The following is a 16,961-nucleotide window of genomic DNA, read 5'->3' on the forward strand; positions in this document are numbered from 1 at the left end:
ACATAATAGAAAAGATGCTTGAGTTTTTTTTTTCCCCCCTCACAATGCTAGTATTTTGTGTGACTTTGAAGATATGCTTGCTAGCGAACAATATGTTTTCTAAGAAGCCTAGTAGTCATTGTTAGGATAGAAGACTTCAAATCAACTTAAATTTAGACATACCAGATAAACTATTATTTAAATCATAATGAATAAAAACCACTGCCTTATACAGAGGCATTTATGCTGCAAATAGGAGTACACCAGCATTTTTCTATAAAATGCAACTATAAAAAAGGTTAGCCATACATTTAAAGTATCTTACTGGTCTGCAAAGGATTATGTACATCAAATCTTATGTCAATTGTAATGGTGTAAGAAACAGGAACATGTTTTCAACTCAGTGCCCTTGGTGTACTCTTGCTTATATAAAGAAATCCCCAAGCAAGATAAGCTTCTCATTCTATGTATTACTATTATAGGGGTATTATTAAAAGTATTTAGATTTCTTTTCATAATAGTTGATGCTCCTCTTTAGAAATTACTAATGTAAAATGAGCCTGCTTTTTCCTAATAATAGAACAGATAATATGTATAATTATGAAAAATAAGTTTTTACTTTGACCTTAATTTTAAAGTTTAATATCTAAAGACTAGAATTTAAACATAATACAGCCAATATCCATAAACATGAAAGTAGTCAGATATACACTTTAATGATGATACATCCTTAACAGACACATGTGCACTCACACTAACACACATGAAACTAGGGTTCAAACTATGAAGTGATATTTATTTATTTTAACCAAGCGAATGAAAACTACTTCTTTTGTTATCTGGAAAAGATCTAGTGATCTTATCTAAATCTGCTACAATTATCAGCATAACATACTAGTCACATTTAGATCAATATTTTCTAATTAACATTGAAGTAAATGGTTGATACCTTACTCCATCATAGCAACAAAATACCTTTAAAGGTTAGATTTACAAAACAGCAGCTTGCATTCTCTTGCCTCTTCCCAAACAAGCCATATGGATTCATTACCAAAGACTAGCTTAAGAGACAAAAGTCACAGTATTTTTTCTGGTTATGGTCATGGCAGTTAATGAAGAAATATTCAATCTGAAATACTTTTCTTAAGAGGATTCCCATTTTCCTGCAAGCCTTTGAAAACAGATACTATAAACTTTCTAGGATGTGATGCATACAGTTTGATCCCATGTGTTCTTACGCCAATTAATTGTAATGGGCCACTAACTAGGTCTGCAGATTAAATATTATAGCCTTTTATAATAATACCACAATTTTTTCCTAATCTTTCTATTAAAAAAGCTTCCAGATACTTAATAACTGTCTATAAATCTCAAAGAACTAAAAGCAAGTATGATCATTAACTAGATTCAGATGTGGTATTGTTGAGTGGCTTCTTAATCTCAATATCTTCCTTCCTCTCTTTTTCTTTCACAAGAGGGAGAGAGAGACACAGAGAAAGGAAAGACACCTCATAACTGTTTCACCACCTATGGAGCTCCTAGAGTACTATCCATGGCTTTCCCATGTGGTTCAGGGACTAGAATCCAGGGTTTTCCACATAGAAGGTACACTCTATTTAGCAGGTGAGTTATCTATTTCGTAGCTCTCTAAAAGGAAAAGCTCTTCTTGAGGAAAACCTGCTAGATTTTTCTAAAAGATTGTGTCTGAATATATAATTAAGGAGGTCTTTAGATTATTTAATGGCCATACTATTGGACATACCAATTGTATTTGTTTTATTTTATTTTTTGCCTCTAGGGTTACCACTGGGGCTCAGTGCCAGCACTAGGAATCCACTACTCCTGTCAGCCATTTTTGCCATTTTACATGATAGGACAGAGAAATTGGGGGGGGGGGGAATAGACAGGAAGAGAGACACCTAAAGATCAGTTTTGTTACTGTGAAGCATCCCCACTGCAGGTGGGGACTTGAACATGCATCCTTAAATGTGTCCTTGTGTGTTTAACAGAGTGGGCCACTGCTCAGGTCTCCAAATTTCTTAAGTTATACATTAAACAAAACAAATATTACACAGTCAACTTGCATTAATAAAATGGCACACAAATATCTTCATAGATCAAAAGGAATAGGAAGCAAAGACATAAATAATAGAGATTCAGAGCAATGAAATTTGTCTTCTGAAAAAAATAATTTCAGAAACATCTGAAAGAATATGCTATGGCATAGAGATGCAAATCAATCATGTAAGCTACTATTCTTAAAACAAGATGTAAGGGGGCCAGGCAGTAGAGCAGCGGATTAAGTGCTCTTGGCAGAAAGTGAAAGCAACGGTGTAAGGATATTGGATCAAGCCCCCAGCTCCCCACCTGCAGGGTGGTGGTTTCATAGGCGGTGAAGCAGGTCTGCATGTGTCTGTCTTTCTCTCCCCATGTCTTTCTCTCCCCCCATCTGTCTTCCTCTCCTTTCTCCATTTCTCTCTGTCCTATCCAACAGCAATGACAGTAATAACAACAACAATAATAATAACAACAATAAACAAGGGCAACAAAAGGAAAAATATGGCCTCCAGTAGCAGTGGATTTGTAGTGTAGGCACTAAGCCCCAGAAATAACCCTGGAGGCAAAAAAAGGTAAATAAATATAAGTTTTAATTGAAACATGTAATGGTAGGGACTGGGTGGTAGCACAGAGGGTTAAGCACACATGGCGCAAAGCACAAAAACTGGCCTAAGGACCCTGGTTGGCAGCCTCTGGCTCCCCACCTACGGTGGGTAGCTTCACAAGTGGTGAAGCAGGTCTGCAGGTGTCTTTCTTTCCCCCTCTCTATGTTCCCCTTCTCTCTTGATTTCCCTCTGTCCTACCCAACAATAACAAAAACAATGGCAACAAAATGGAAAAAATAGCCTCCAGGAGCAGTGAATTCATAGTGCAGTTACTGAACCCCAGCGATAACCCTGGAGGCAAACAAATAAATGAACAAAAATAAAACCACACGTAATGGTAGTTATGACAAAAATTAAGAAAAATGGAAAGGTTTACAGTAACTGTGCTTTGAGTTGCTCTTTAAAAGAAAGGATAGTTAAGATCTTTCTTGAAAATAAATTATTCAGTGTGCATATGAGCATTCTACCTTTGCCTCAAAGATGGCCAATAATTGTTTTTGGAGTCTGGATAAGGTATTGGACACTCAAATGAGTTCCTGAGTTCCTTCCCAGCACTGCATGTGCCAGAGTGATGCTCTGATTTTCAACCTCTCCTTCATTATATAAATCTTTAAGAAGAGAAACTGTTTTCTATCCTTTTAGCTTAAAACTGTATTAATTTATATGAGAGAGAATGCTTGTTAGAGTGAGGAGATAGGCAGAATTGGAAAGTGAACTCTTATCAGAGGTCCCAGAACATGGGAAGGAGCAGTGTGCCTCAGAATTTGGGATTTACACATAACAAAGACAAGGTATCATAACATAGAACTCAAAATTAGGATGATATCAGGAACTTTGCAAAGCAACAAACAATTTTACTTCCTAAGTGATGAGTCACTGCTTTAAATACTTTCAGATAAACTTCTCTTCCTATTTACAAACCTTTACTACCAAGAAATTGCTTATAGAAACACACTATTTTTTTTTTTGTGTGTGCCTATGTCGACTTTTAGTTAGTCGATGTAGGCAGAAATTATGAAAAATAGCCACTATATTATAACTCCAGCATTTATAATACTTGGTAGGGAAGGATCCATGGTTTTGTGTTTTAAATAGTTCTTAGTTGAGTAGGGAAAAGAAATATAATGAGCTAATAATGCTGGGATAAATTTGACAGTAGAGATCTGTATAACATACTAGAAAAAGAAGAATTAACTTTGGGCTAGACATCATGACAGAGGAAAGGAAGTGGTATTTCAGTGGAAACCAGGAAGAAGGCATTTCAGGGAAATAACAGTAAATTCTTGACAAAGGAAAGAAACAGTGTGCCACATGTACTCCATAAGCAACTAAGAGCAGGAATGGATAAAGAGAAATGGAAGAAAAATGACCGATTTTGTATGAGGTCCTGCTGAAGATCTCTTAAACTATAACTGAGAAGAGAGTGGGGGAGATAGTATAATGGTTAAGCAAAATGACTTCCATGCTTAAGGTTCCAAAGTCCTAGGTTAATTCCTCCTCCTCTACACCACCATAAACCAGAGCTGAGCACTGCTCTGGTATGAATAAAAAAGTAAATAAATAACAGGAAGAGACAGAGAGACACTTGCAGCACTGCTTCACCACTTGGAAAGCTTTCCTCCTTCAGGTGGGGACTGGTGGCTTGAACCTGGGTCCCTGTGCATTGTAACATGTACACTCAACCAGATGCACCACTACCCGGCCCCATGAGATTATATAATCTTTGCTCCTTGAAAGTGATTGGAGCTTTGTTTCTATTTAGGCCAACAGTATAGCAAAATCAAAGATACATGACTTTTAAAGTTAGAACGCAGAATTTTATATACTTTTACTATACACTTTTGGGTCAAAAGTCATCACATTGAGAAGAAGGCTAAACCAGCCCAAGTAGAGAAATGATATAGAAAAGTGTGTTATTTCAGGTATTTCTAACTAATAGTCCAGTAAAAATCCTAGCTGAGAACTACATCTAGATAAGGAACAGAAAATAAGCATTCTCAAAACATTCTATCTTAATTCCTAACTTGAGAATTAGTGAGCGTAGTAATATGGTTGGTTGAGGCTAGTAAATTTTGCAGTGGTCTTCTTTTCCCTCCCTCCTTTCCTTCCTCCCTCTCTCTTATTCTCTTTCTTTCTTTCCCCCCCACTCCCTATTGTCATCAGGTTTATTGATGGTGCTTGGTGCCTGCATGATGAATCCACTGCTCCCTGTGGTCATTATCTCCCTCCCCCCCCCTTTTATCTTTATTTGATAGGACACAGAGAAATTAAGGAGAGAGATAGAGATATTTCATTTGAGAAATGAAAAAAAAAATACAGTCAATTAGAATGAGTGATCACTTAAGTATACTGAAGGTTTAAAGGAACAAATGAATAAACTGTATACAACAATATACAGCTTTATAAGGCAAAGAGCTTGAATTTTAAGCCTGTTCTGCCACTGCCTGTAATCCTAAGCAAACTGAATCTTTTCAAACTCTTTTTTAAAAAATCCTTACAATAGGTAAAACAGTAATATCTATATACTATTTTTTTTGTTTTTTTAAATCTAATTGGCCCTTAGATCATTTAAATTTCATATATTCCAAAATACTAGCAAAATACTTGGATAGTGTATCTGCTTTGCCACATACGTGTTTGATCAGGTGAGTGTGAGTCTTGCCTGAACTACAGTTGACCTGGCGCAGTGACACCCCAGTGACAAAAATAACAAGAAAATATCAATACACTTGTGGTCAGTGTGATAGCTCACCTAGGAAGGTTCTGGATTTGCCACACATATAAGCCAGGTTGAGCACCCAATCCTTTCGGCCCTGGGGGAGGCTTCAGTCCTCTTGTATCTCTTCCTATCTCTACCTTTGCTTTTCTATCTGAAAGGAGTTGACCCAGAATGGGGAAGCCCACAAGACAACAGTAAAATAAAATAATAAAATGAAATACACTTGAAAAATAGTTACTACATTCACAGTAACTTTTAAGAGTCTGAAAGAATAAAGTAAGGTATAATTAACAACTATTTTTTCTTTATTATTAAAATTTTATTAGTGATTTATTATTGATTTACAAAATTATGAGAAAATGGGTATAATTCCACACCATTCTCACTACCGAAATTTTGTGTCACTATTCCCTCCACTGGAAACTACAGCAGTTCTCTAGTTATATATATTTGGAAATTTTTTCTATGGTCCTGCCTCTATTCTTTTCTTTTCTTTTTTTAGATTTATTTATAAAATAAAAAACAGAGAATATCGACAAAACTATAGAATAAGAGGGGTGAATTTCCTGTTTCAATTCACAAGGCTAAATCCCCTCTGAGTTGAACACAGAGTTTTTTTTTCCTTAATATTTATTTATTTATTCCCTTTGGGTACCCTTGTTGTTTTATTGCTGTAGTTATTGTTATTGATGTCGTCCTTGTTGGATAGGACAGAAAGAAATGGAGAAAGGAGGGGAAGACAGAGAGGGGGAGAGAAAGATAGACACCTGCAGACCTGCTTTACCGCCTGTGAAGCAAATCCCCTGCAGGTGGGTAGCTGGGGGCTTGAACCGGGATCCTTATGCCGGTCTTTGTGCTTCGTGCCACGTGCGCTTAACCTGCTGCACAACCACCTGACTCCCACACTGAGAGGTTTTAAGCCGTTGTCTCTTTTCTTCTGGCACTAGGAACAATGTTACTTGGTTGCTGTGCTTAAGTGAAATTGCCAAAATGGCACAGCCCAGCACCCCTGCTGACCAGACCTCTAATTTGACTTTGCTGTTCTTCAACTCACGCCCCTTTTCCCTCCAACTGCATGTGAGCACCCACCTGAGACTGCAGAATTTTCAGCTGTAGATTATGACTCCACTTGGATCTCTTGTTGCATTTATTTGTTGTTTTGAGAGGAGAGGTGATTTAGTCCCAGTTATTCCATAGCCATGCCTCCCGGAAGTCCAACAACAAATTTTCTTTATAGAAAGAATATACTTTCTGTGGTCCTTCACTAGACTAAGTCATTCTTATCATTAGATTTTATTTCAAATGTTCACTCCTAACATCACTCAAGCTCCCATCTACTCAAATTAGCCTTAATTACATCATTGTTTTCATACTCTGTATTTCTTTTATTTGTCTCTTCCTACCAGAATGCAACTCTCCTTTTACTCCCCTCCTGGGGAGGAGGGGAAGGGGGGCAAAGTATAGTCATTACTTTTGGCTCATTTAATATACTGAGTTTATACACTCAACAGATATCTGACAAATGACCTAGTCAACAAATTAATAACATAAGATGGCAAGATGGATAGCCTTAAAGGATTGGCATTATGGCTAAAAAATGTGTTCATTATAAATAATGGTCCTGTGTCAGAGTTAAGATGGTGGCCTGCCCAACAACAAAAGTCCTGGGCCAGATGGCTTTACAAATGAATTCTACAAAACCTTCATGAAACAGTTAATACCTATACTTTTTTTTTTGATATTTATTTATTTCCTTTTGTTGCCTTCATTGTTTTATTCTGTAGTTATTATTGTTGTTGATGTCATCATTGGATAAGACAGAGAGAAATGGAGAGAGGAGGGGAAGAAAGATAGACACCCGAAGACCTGCTTCACCACCTGTGAAGTGACTCCCCTGCATGTAGGGAGCCGGGGGCTCAAGCCAGGATCCTTAAGCCTGTCCTTGTACTTTGCACCACGTGCGCTTAACCCGCTGCGCTACTGCCCAACTCCCAATACCTATACTTCTAAAGCCCTTCCACAAGACTGAAGAAACAGGAACACTCCCTTCTACCTTCTATGAAGCCAACATCACCCTGATACCAAAAGCAGATAGGGACACAACAAAAAAGGAAAACTACAGAACAGTATCTCTGATGAACAAAGATGCTATAATATTAAACAAGATCCTGGCCATCCGGATACAGCAGTATATCAAAAAGACTGTTCATCACGACCAAGTGGGATTTATCCCAGGAATGCAAGGCTAGTTCACAATGTCACAATGTCACAATGTCACTCACCACATCAACAAAAGCAAAACCAAAAACCACATGATTATCTCAATAGATGCAGAGAAAACCTTTGACAAAATCCAACACCCATTCATGCTCACAACACTACAAAAAATGGGAATAGATGGGAAATTCCTTAAGATAGTGGAGTCCACATATAGCAAACCTACAGCCAACATCATACTCAATAGACAGAAGCTGAAAGCATTCTCCCTCAGATGGGGGACTAGACAAGGCTGTCCATTATCTCCACTACTCTTCAACGTAGTATTGTAAGTTCTTGCCATAGCAATCAGGCAAGAGAAGAAATCAAAGGAATACAGATTGGAAGGGAAGAAGTCAAGCTCTCACTATCTTCAGATGATATGATAGTATACATAGAAAAATCTAAAGAATCCAGTAGAAAACTACTGGAAGTTATTAGGCAATATAGCAAGGTGACAGGCTATAAAATCAATGTACAAAAATCAGTGGCATTTCCTAAAATGCAAACACTAAATCCGAAGAAGAGGATATCCAGAAATCACTCCCATTCACTGTTGTAGCAAAATCAATACCTAGGAATAAAGGTGACCAAAGAAGTGAAAGACTTGTATACTGAAAACTACTCAAGGAAATAGAAAATGATACCAAGAAATGGAAAGGAGGCTGGACAACATACTCTATGCTACACCTGAGGAAGATGATCCTGATATTGGGGCAGATTGGAATGTTCCTACTCATGACCACAGAATGTGAGCTTGGATCTACAGGAATGCAGAGGTCACATAGGCTCCTAAGCTGAATAAGGGCCCCAGATCATATCAAATCAATGGGGTTTACAATCAACAATATTTATAAACTTTCCCATATTTGGGAGCTACTCTCTTCCCTGATCCAGCTTTCTGGTCCTTTTACCAGCTATGACATCATCTCCCTAGACAATAACTAGGATCCACCTGCATATCAGATTTCAGGCTCGGGAAAAACAAACAAACAAACAAACAAAAAACCACACCTAGTATAGACACAGGCCCTTTGGAATATAAATAAAATATGTCTACTAGCTATCTACAGAACGAAGAACCCCCCAACTATTCATCTGCACTACTCCAGCCTTTAGGTTCATGACTGATCAACCACTTGTTTGGCTTTGTATGTTAACTCTCTTTTCAGCCACCAGGTTCCAGATGCTAGCATGATGCCTACCAGACTTCTCTGGACAGACAACCCCACCAATGAAGTCCTGGAGCTCCGCTACCCCAGGAGCCCTTCCCCACTAGGGAAAGAGAGAGGCATGCTGGGAGTATGGATCGACCTGTCAATGCCCATGTTTAGCCGGGAAGCAATTACAGAAGCCAGACCTTCCACCTCTGCATATCACAATGACCTTGGTCCATACTCCCAGAGGGTTAAAGAATAGGAAAGCTATCAAGGGAGGGGATGGGATAAGGAGTTCTGGTGTTGGGAATTGTGTGGAGTTGTACTCCTCTTATCCTATGGCTTTGTCAATGCTTCCTTTTTATAAATAAATAAATAAATAAATAAATAAATAATAATAAAAAGATGGTTGCTTGAAGGCAGCAACCAGATAGATTCTCCCAAAAAACTGATTCAAATCTTAGGAAATATAAGCAGGAACAAGATGTCCAGGCCTGTAGGAGATAGACTATATAGGAAGGGACAAAGAGGAACCACATAGTCAACGACTGCCACCTCTCCAGATTCAAAGGAGGTCTCGAAACTTTACATCAGGCTCAACCTGATGCTGTTGACTGGCTATGGAAGAAGGGCAAACGCTAGAAGAAGAAGAAAGAGGAACCATGATGGAATACTTTATCTCATTTATAAACTAGCAAAAAGGAGCAGGAAAGAACAAAGAAAAAGCAAAACCAGTCATGGAGGAGACCTTTTCCAGTTCTACTTGAACTGTGACTATGGCCACCAAGTTGCAGATGCTAGTATTATTTCATCCTGACCTCTGGGCAGATGACGTCACCAATGTGTCCTAAAACCTCACCTCTCCAGAGTTCTACCCAACTAGGGAAAGAAAGAAATATGCTGGGGGTATGGATCAACCTGCCAATGCCCATGTCCAGCAGAGAAGCAATTACAGAAGCCAAACCTTCCACATTCTGCTCCTCATAAGAATTTTGGTACATATTCCCAAAGGAGGAGAAATGTTAGGAAAAAAGGAACAGAGAAATCTGAACTCCAATTCCATCAAGATCCACAGAGAAAAGGAAAAAATGAAGGACATTCAGAAGTAGTAATATGTATAGATGTGACTTAGAAAGGAAGAGAAAGCAAAACCATAGGAAAAAAATGCACAAATATATATAAGTATATACAGATAACCATATAAATTATAATAGTCAACCCACATCTGTGATCTTGGGAGAACTACTACACTGTCCAATGGAGGAAACTCTGGTCATGGTAACAGTGCGAAATTATATCCCTGTTATGTCATAATTATGTAAATCAATATTCCATCAGTAATAGAAAATAAAATTTAACTCATTAAGAGCAAAAAAGGGAAAGAATGGTACTGTATATTAGTGTTTCCCAACATTTTTGTCATAGCTCATTGTTTGATATAACTTTGATGTCAAGACCTAGTAAACACATAGCTCAGTGTAACTGAAACAAATTTCATACACACAAAAGTGACTATGCTTATGTGTGATGGATTCTGGCATTTGGTATTTCATTCTATTACTTTTTCATTTTAGGTGCCAGGAATTGAACCAAAAATACATGTGGTTCTACCACCAAGCTATAATCCTACGCTATTCTATTCCTTTTCATTAAAAAAATAAATAAAAACATAATTATTGCCCATTTATTTATATTATTATTTACTTACTTTTTGTTGCCCTTGTTTTTATTGTTGTTGTAGATATTGTTGATGTCGTCGCTGTTGGATAGGACAGAGAGAAATGGAGAGAGGAGGGGAAGACAGAGAGGGGGAGAGATAGACACCTGTAGACCTTCTTCACAGCCTGTAAAGCGACTCCCCTGCAGGTGGGGAGCCGGGGGCTTGAACCAGGATCCTTATGCTGGTCCTTGTGCTTTGCGCCATGTGCGCTTAACCCACTACGCTACCACCCGGCTCCCTGCCCATTTATTTTTAATTTTTTATCTTTATTTAAGCAAGTTTACTTTCTTTATCACATATCAGAAACAGTTTCACATGAAACAGAGAAATAGGGAAAGAGAAAAATCAGCACACCATTCAAGTAAGTAATGTGCTGCTAAGGACCTCGGGCATGAAAGTTCAATATTCTAATACTTGAGGTACTTTCCAGCTGCTATGCTATTTTTTTTTTTAATGCAGTGCAGGGAGTGAATTTATGTAAGATCTGCTGACTCATCTCTCTGGATCTATTTTTATATTTTTAAGAGAGAGAGGCCAGCAAAATAGCTAACTTGGATAGTTGCTGCTTTGTCATATGCATGACCCAGTGCTATTATTTCTTTCCCTTGCAATCTGCTTTTCTGTCTCTCTTTTTCTACCTGAAAAAATTGACCTGTAGTGAAGCCAAAGAGATAACTAAAAAGTAAAACAGAAAAAGAGCAGAGACCAAAATACCACTTTACTATTTATGGCATTTAATTTTTCATTGTCACTGGTGTTCTCATGCATTACCAGGGAGTGAATTTAGGGCTTTATTCACATGTGTTTTACTCATTGAGTCACCTCAAATGACTCAAATATACCATATGATTATATAAAAACAAAGTCTTAACAAATTTCCAAGGTGAAATAATATTAAGCTGGTATCTGAAAAGTATTTTTTAAATGTGAAAAGAAAGTAATAATATTGACTTTTGTGTATGATGTGACAACCTATATAGATAATCTGAAATAATTTTAAAAAACTAAAAGCAATTAAAGCAAGACTGTAGGATACAAGTTAAATATATGAAAATAAATTTTTCCCATATACTCACAATGAGCAAGTAGAATTTGAAATTTAAAATATAATTCCTTTTAAATAGAATGGCTCTACAATTAAATGCTTAGGTGTAAACATATCTAAATATGTATATGGTCTACATGAGAAATAACGCAATTCTCTAAAAACAAAAATTAAAGAACAACTAAATAAATGGAGAGACACTCATGAATAAGAATATTCAGTGTTGTCAATATGTTAGTTCTTACTCAACCTAGAGTATGAGTACAATCTCAACAAAAATTCCAAAAATTTATGTTACTGGCAAATTAGTTGTAATGTTTATAATGAAAAAGCAAAAGACCAAGATGACCAACACAATGTTGAAAGCAAAGAACAAAGTTGGAAGTACTGCAAGTGAAGAACAAAGTTGGAGGAGTAGGATTCTAGGCTTTCTGTAAAGTGGCATTAATTAAGACTGCAGGATTAGAGAAAGAACTAATAGATCAATGAAACACAGCAGGGTCTCAGAAACAGACCCTTATAAATACCATCCATTGACCTTTTATAAAGAAGCAAAACCAACACAATTAAGCAAAAATTCTCTTTTCAATAAAAAGTACTAGAAGAATTACACATTCATATGCAAAAACATAAATCTAACAGTGATTGGAGAATAAACTAAGAGGTAGCCATGCTTACTTTTCATGCTTGAGGTCATGGGTTGGATCTCCCATCTCTGATCTCTAAAATAATGAGTCTTATCTCCAGCACTGCATTAAACAGTATTTCCTTTTAGGTCTAGAAGGAAACTCAGCAATAGAATGTATGCCTTGCATGTGTGAGGTCCTCAGATAAATCTCAGCACTGCAACAACAAAAATTATCTGGGGTCCTGGCAGTGGTACACCCAGTAGAGTACACAAGTTACCCTGTGTGAAGACCTGGAGTCTAAGTCCCAGGTACCCATCTGCATGGGATGGGATAGTGTAGGGGAGGGAGGATTTTACAAATGGTGAAGCAGAGGTGTAGGTGTTACTCTTTCTCTCCCTCTTTCTCCTCTTACTCTTTCTGTCTCTATCATATAAATGAAAAAGGGGAGGGGGAATACAGCTGCTGGGAGTGGTGGAGCTGCTATGCTGGCACTGAATCACAATATAACACTGATGGTGGGAAAAGTACCTACATTCTCAGAGGTGGGGCCAAAGTGGAACTGTTACTAACAAACTGTGCTCCCATAAAACAACAATAACAAAACATAACATTGAAAACATCACCAGAGAATAAATAGCTGTTATTTCCTTGAAGAAATACCTTTCTTTCAAGGTGGGTAGAACCATAGAATGAGGGTGGATATAAGATGAGGGATTAGATATTTTATGACTGAAGACTTGGTGATCAGCAGCCACTGTTACTGTAAGCTGAACAGCATGGCTGGGGAAAGATGTGAGACTGCAGGCTCTTAAACCTTGACCCTAGGGAACTTTCTGAAGGAGTACAGATGTTGAATTACACAGAAGAATGCATCTTTGTGGCGGAAAAAAAAAAAAAAAAAGCCAGTTGAAAAGAGGCAGCTGAGTCCTAAAAAAAATTTTTAAAAAAGTTGCTTGGCCAAGTCTACCTTAATAGAGCTACTTTTGGGAGTCGGCGGTAGCGCAGTGGGTAAAGCACACGTGGTGCAAAGCTCAAGGACCTGCGTAAGGATCCCGGTTGGGCGTAAGGATCCCGGTTTGAGCCCCCGGCTCCCCACCTGCAGGAGAGTCGCTTCACAGGTGGTGAAGCAGGTTTGCAGGTGTCTATCTTTCTCTCCCCCTCTCTGTCTTCCCCTCCTCTCTCCATTTCTCTCTGTCCTAGCCCACGACAACAGCAACAACAACAACAATAACTACAACAATAAACAACAATGGCAACAAAAGGAAATAAATAAATAAATAATAAAAAGAGAATAAAAAAATAGAGCTACTTGAGTGATAAGCTATGGGCTAGGAAACTGAAACCTTGCCTTATTGAGAGGAAGAATGTGCTACACTGACTGTACATGGTGGGGATGGGGCTGGGGGTGGTGGGGGTCTAGGAATACCTGGATGCAAGATGGAACCCTCTAAGGTGTGTACTTCCCAAGTATTATCATGATAATATCAGATACAGTACTGGTTTATCACTTCTCTAGTACCACTCCCTGAATACAACTTAAAAACTAAAAATAAATCTAGCATTATACTCCATGCAGGTCAACACAACAAAAGTCAAGCCAAATACACAAGCACAGAAAAACGATGGGCATCCTTTCTTGGAAAACCATGGAATTTCCTATAGAAATTGACTTCATAGTAGAAATTTATGAATGCAAAAATGGAAGGCTTATCAGAGAAAGAATTTAGAAAATTCATAATAAGAGCAATATTTTAACAAATTAGAAACTATCAACACAAGACAGTAGGCTCAAGACTGAAAGAAAAATTTCAGAGATGGAAGATGTAAAAGAGAACTGAAGGGAATTCAGGATAAAATGAAAAGCTGGAGAAATAAAGCTGGACATGTAGAAGTATGAATGTTAGGATTAGAGGATAAAATGATTAGAATTTCCCAAAGGAAAAATCCAAATAAATAAATAAATAAGTAGTTGAAAATTTTCCAGATCTGGAGAATGATCAGACACAAATGTTTAAGAGGTAAAGAGAATACCCAAATTCCTGAATCTAAAACAACTAATACTATCATAAAATGAGCAAAAGTCAAGGACAAAGAAAAATGTTACATGCTGTTACAGAAATGAAGAAAGTGGCATATAAAGGTAGAACTACCAGGCTCTGACCAGACTTCTCAGCAGAAAACCTATAGGTCAAGAGAGAGTAAAATTATATACTTAAAGTGCTAAAGTAACTACTATCCATGAATATTTTTTATAGTGAATTTTTTAAAATTTTATTTTATTTTCCCTTTTGTTGCCCCTGTTGTTTTTCATTGTTGTTGTAGTTATTATTGTTGTTGTTACTGATGAGAAAAACTTAGGTGCTTTGGTAGCTTTCCTTTCCCTCTTTTTCTCTGTTTCTGAATCTGTGAAAGTCAGCCTGGAGCAGTGAATCCTCATGACAATAAAAAAAAAAATCACTAAGTGTGAATGGTCTAAAATCATCAACCATAAAACATAGGGTGACTAGATTAAAAAAAAAAATAGTGTCGGGGCCTCCAGGTGGTGGCACACCTGGTTGAGCGCACATGTTACAGTGCACAAGGACCGGGGTTCGAACCCCCAGCCCCCAACTGCAGAGGGAAAGCTTCATGAGTCATGGTGAGGCAGGGCTGCAGGTGTCTCTCTTCCTCTCTATCTCCCCCCATTACTTTCAATTTCTGGCTGTCTCTATCCAATAAAAAATAAAGATAATAAAAAAAATAGTGTCCATCAACACAAAAACTTTATCTCTGAAGACAAACATAGACTCAAAGTTAAAAGTCGAAGCAGGTTGTTCCAAGTCAATAATGCAGAGAAAAGGGTAGAAACTATATATATATGTGTGTGTGTTTATGTATAAAGGATATGAAATATATATATATATGTATATAAATTATGGGGGAAAGTAAAATAAGATACATTATACATACTAAAGTGCCTGAAATATATAGTAGATTCTCACTAAATGGTAAGCATCATTATTATATTCCAGTATTTCCAAAAAAATTTACCTCCATGGATAAAATGTAATCTTAAGCAAAATCAAACTAAATTACAATGTATAAATTAGTAAGAAGTAGATTTATATGTAGATCATTATCCCAGGTTCATATTTTTCTTCATAGCTAAAACTACTGTACAGAAACAATTATAACATATTATTCCAGGTAAGAAGTTGCCAGTTTAATAAATGTACCTACAACCCAAAGTTCATCGAAAATTAATATATTACTTTCCTCATCCCTGTGATTACAATTAGTAGTTTGTTTTTTTTTTATAATTTTAACCAAAGTTCCTCACATCACTTAGCTGCCTGTTGCACAGTGGTGTGGCTCCGTTGGTATTCTGCTTATTCCCAGCCTTTAAAGCTGCATCTCTTCTTGCTTGCTCAAGCAGAACTCTTGCTCTTTCTTTAAGTTCTTCTTGTCTGGATAACATTCGATGCTTAAAAGTAAAGATTCAGAATTAGAAGGCAAAATATAAGTAAGAAAAATAAACATTTAATATACATTTAAAGAGTCCTGGCTATACAATATACAAAAGTAACATTGAGCAGCAATAACATTGTAGTCTGGAATTATCTATAGAATATTAATGTTGGGCTAGAAACTAAAATTAATTTGTAAGTCTTGATGTACAAAATATGTACCTTGGGCCATTAAGATAGCTCACCTGGATAGTGTACCTGCTTTGTCATGTATGTGACTCAGGTTTGAGTCTAGTCCTCACTGCAATGGAGAAAGTTTGGTACTGTGGTATCTTTTTAATTATTTTTTTCTTAAATTTGACATGAGCGAGAGAAATTGAGAGGGAGAAACAGTGAGGAAGAGAGACACCTGCAGCACTGTTCATGAAACCTCCTTCATGCAGGTAGGAACTGGGGCTTGAAACCATGTCCCTTTGTGTGTGGCAATGTGTGCACTTAACCAAATGCTCTACCACCTGTCCTCTCTGCTGTGGTATCTTTCCTCTTCTCTCTTTCTAGTTGAAAAAGCCAGCCCTGACTGGTGACTCTCCAGTGACAACAAAAACAAACCAAGAAACAAACACCTAACTTTAAATAGATTTATTTTTTATGTATATCCTCTTTATAATTTCTAATCAGTGTATTCTAGCAAAATGTTTTAATATTCACAATTTTATTTTTATAGGCTTACAGGACCTATAATAAGATATCTTCCAAATCTATATACTGAAAGCTTTTAAATGTCTGTGGCAATATCCTTTTATAGTCTTAAAAATTAATGTTTTGGGAGTCGGGCTGTAGCGCAGTTGGTTAAGCGCAGGTGGCGCAAAGCACAAGGACCGGCATAAGGATCCCGGTTCAAACCCCGGCTCCCCACCTGCAGGGGAGTCGCTTCACAGGCGGTGAAGCAGGTCTGCAGGTGTCTATCTTTCTCTCCTCCTCTCTGTCTTCCCCTCCTCTCTCCATTTCTCTCTGTCCTATCCAACAACAACAACAACAATAATAACTGCAACAATAAAACAACAAGGGCAACAAAAGGGAATAAATAAATATTTAAAAAAAAATTAATGTTTGCAGCTATCATATAAAAATTCTTCTTCATTGCTCACTTTTCTGACAACAGAACAACCATATCAGAAGTGGAGGAGCAGTTTTTCTATATTAATTTATAATATTACACATTTTTATATAATAAGCAGTCATGACCACAAATGGAAAACAGATAAGGAGAATATTAACCCAAAGCACAAATAACTATACTCTTTATAGTTCAATTTTTTTTTCCTGCTAAAGAAAACAATTTATAGT

The 16,961-nt window shown here is 37.2% G+C and overlaps 1 protein-coding gene across 7 annotated transcripts in view; it reads right to left on the reverse strand.

Annotated features, from left to right (window-relative positions):
* The window catches only part of EHBP1 (EH domain binding protein 1), a 406,607-nt gene that overhangs the window by 84,670 nt on the left and 304,976 nt on the right, over nt 1-16,961 (reverse strand). For all 7 annotated transcript variants that reach the window (XM_060187205.1, XM_060187206.1, XM_007539625.3 and 4 more), the window contains one exon: nt 15,488-15,631. In XM_060187205.1, coding sequence (XP_060043188.1) covers nt 15,488-15,631 — 144 coding nt within the window. The remainder of the gene's footprint in view (nt 1-15,487; nt 15,632-16,961) is intronic.

The sequence above is a fragment of the Erinaceus europaeus genome, chromosome 3 (genome assembly GCF_950295315.1).
Source record: "Erinaceus europaeus chromosome 3, mEriEur2.1, whole genome shotgun sequence".
Taxonomy (NCBI): Eukaryota; Metazoa; Chordata; class Mammalia; order Eulipotyphla; family Erinaceidae; genus Erinaceus; species Erinaceus europaeus.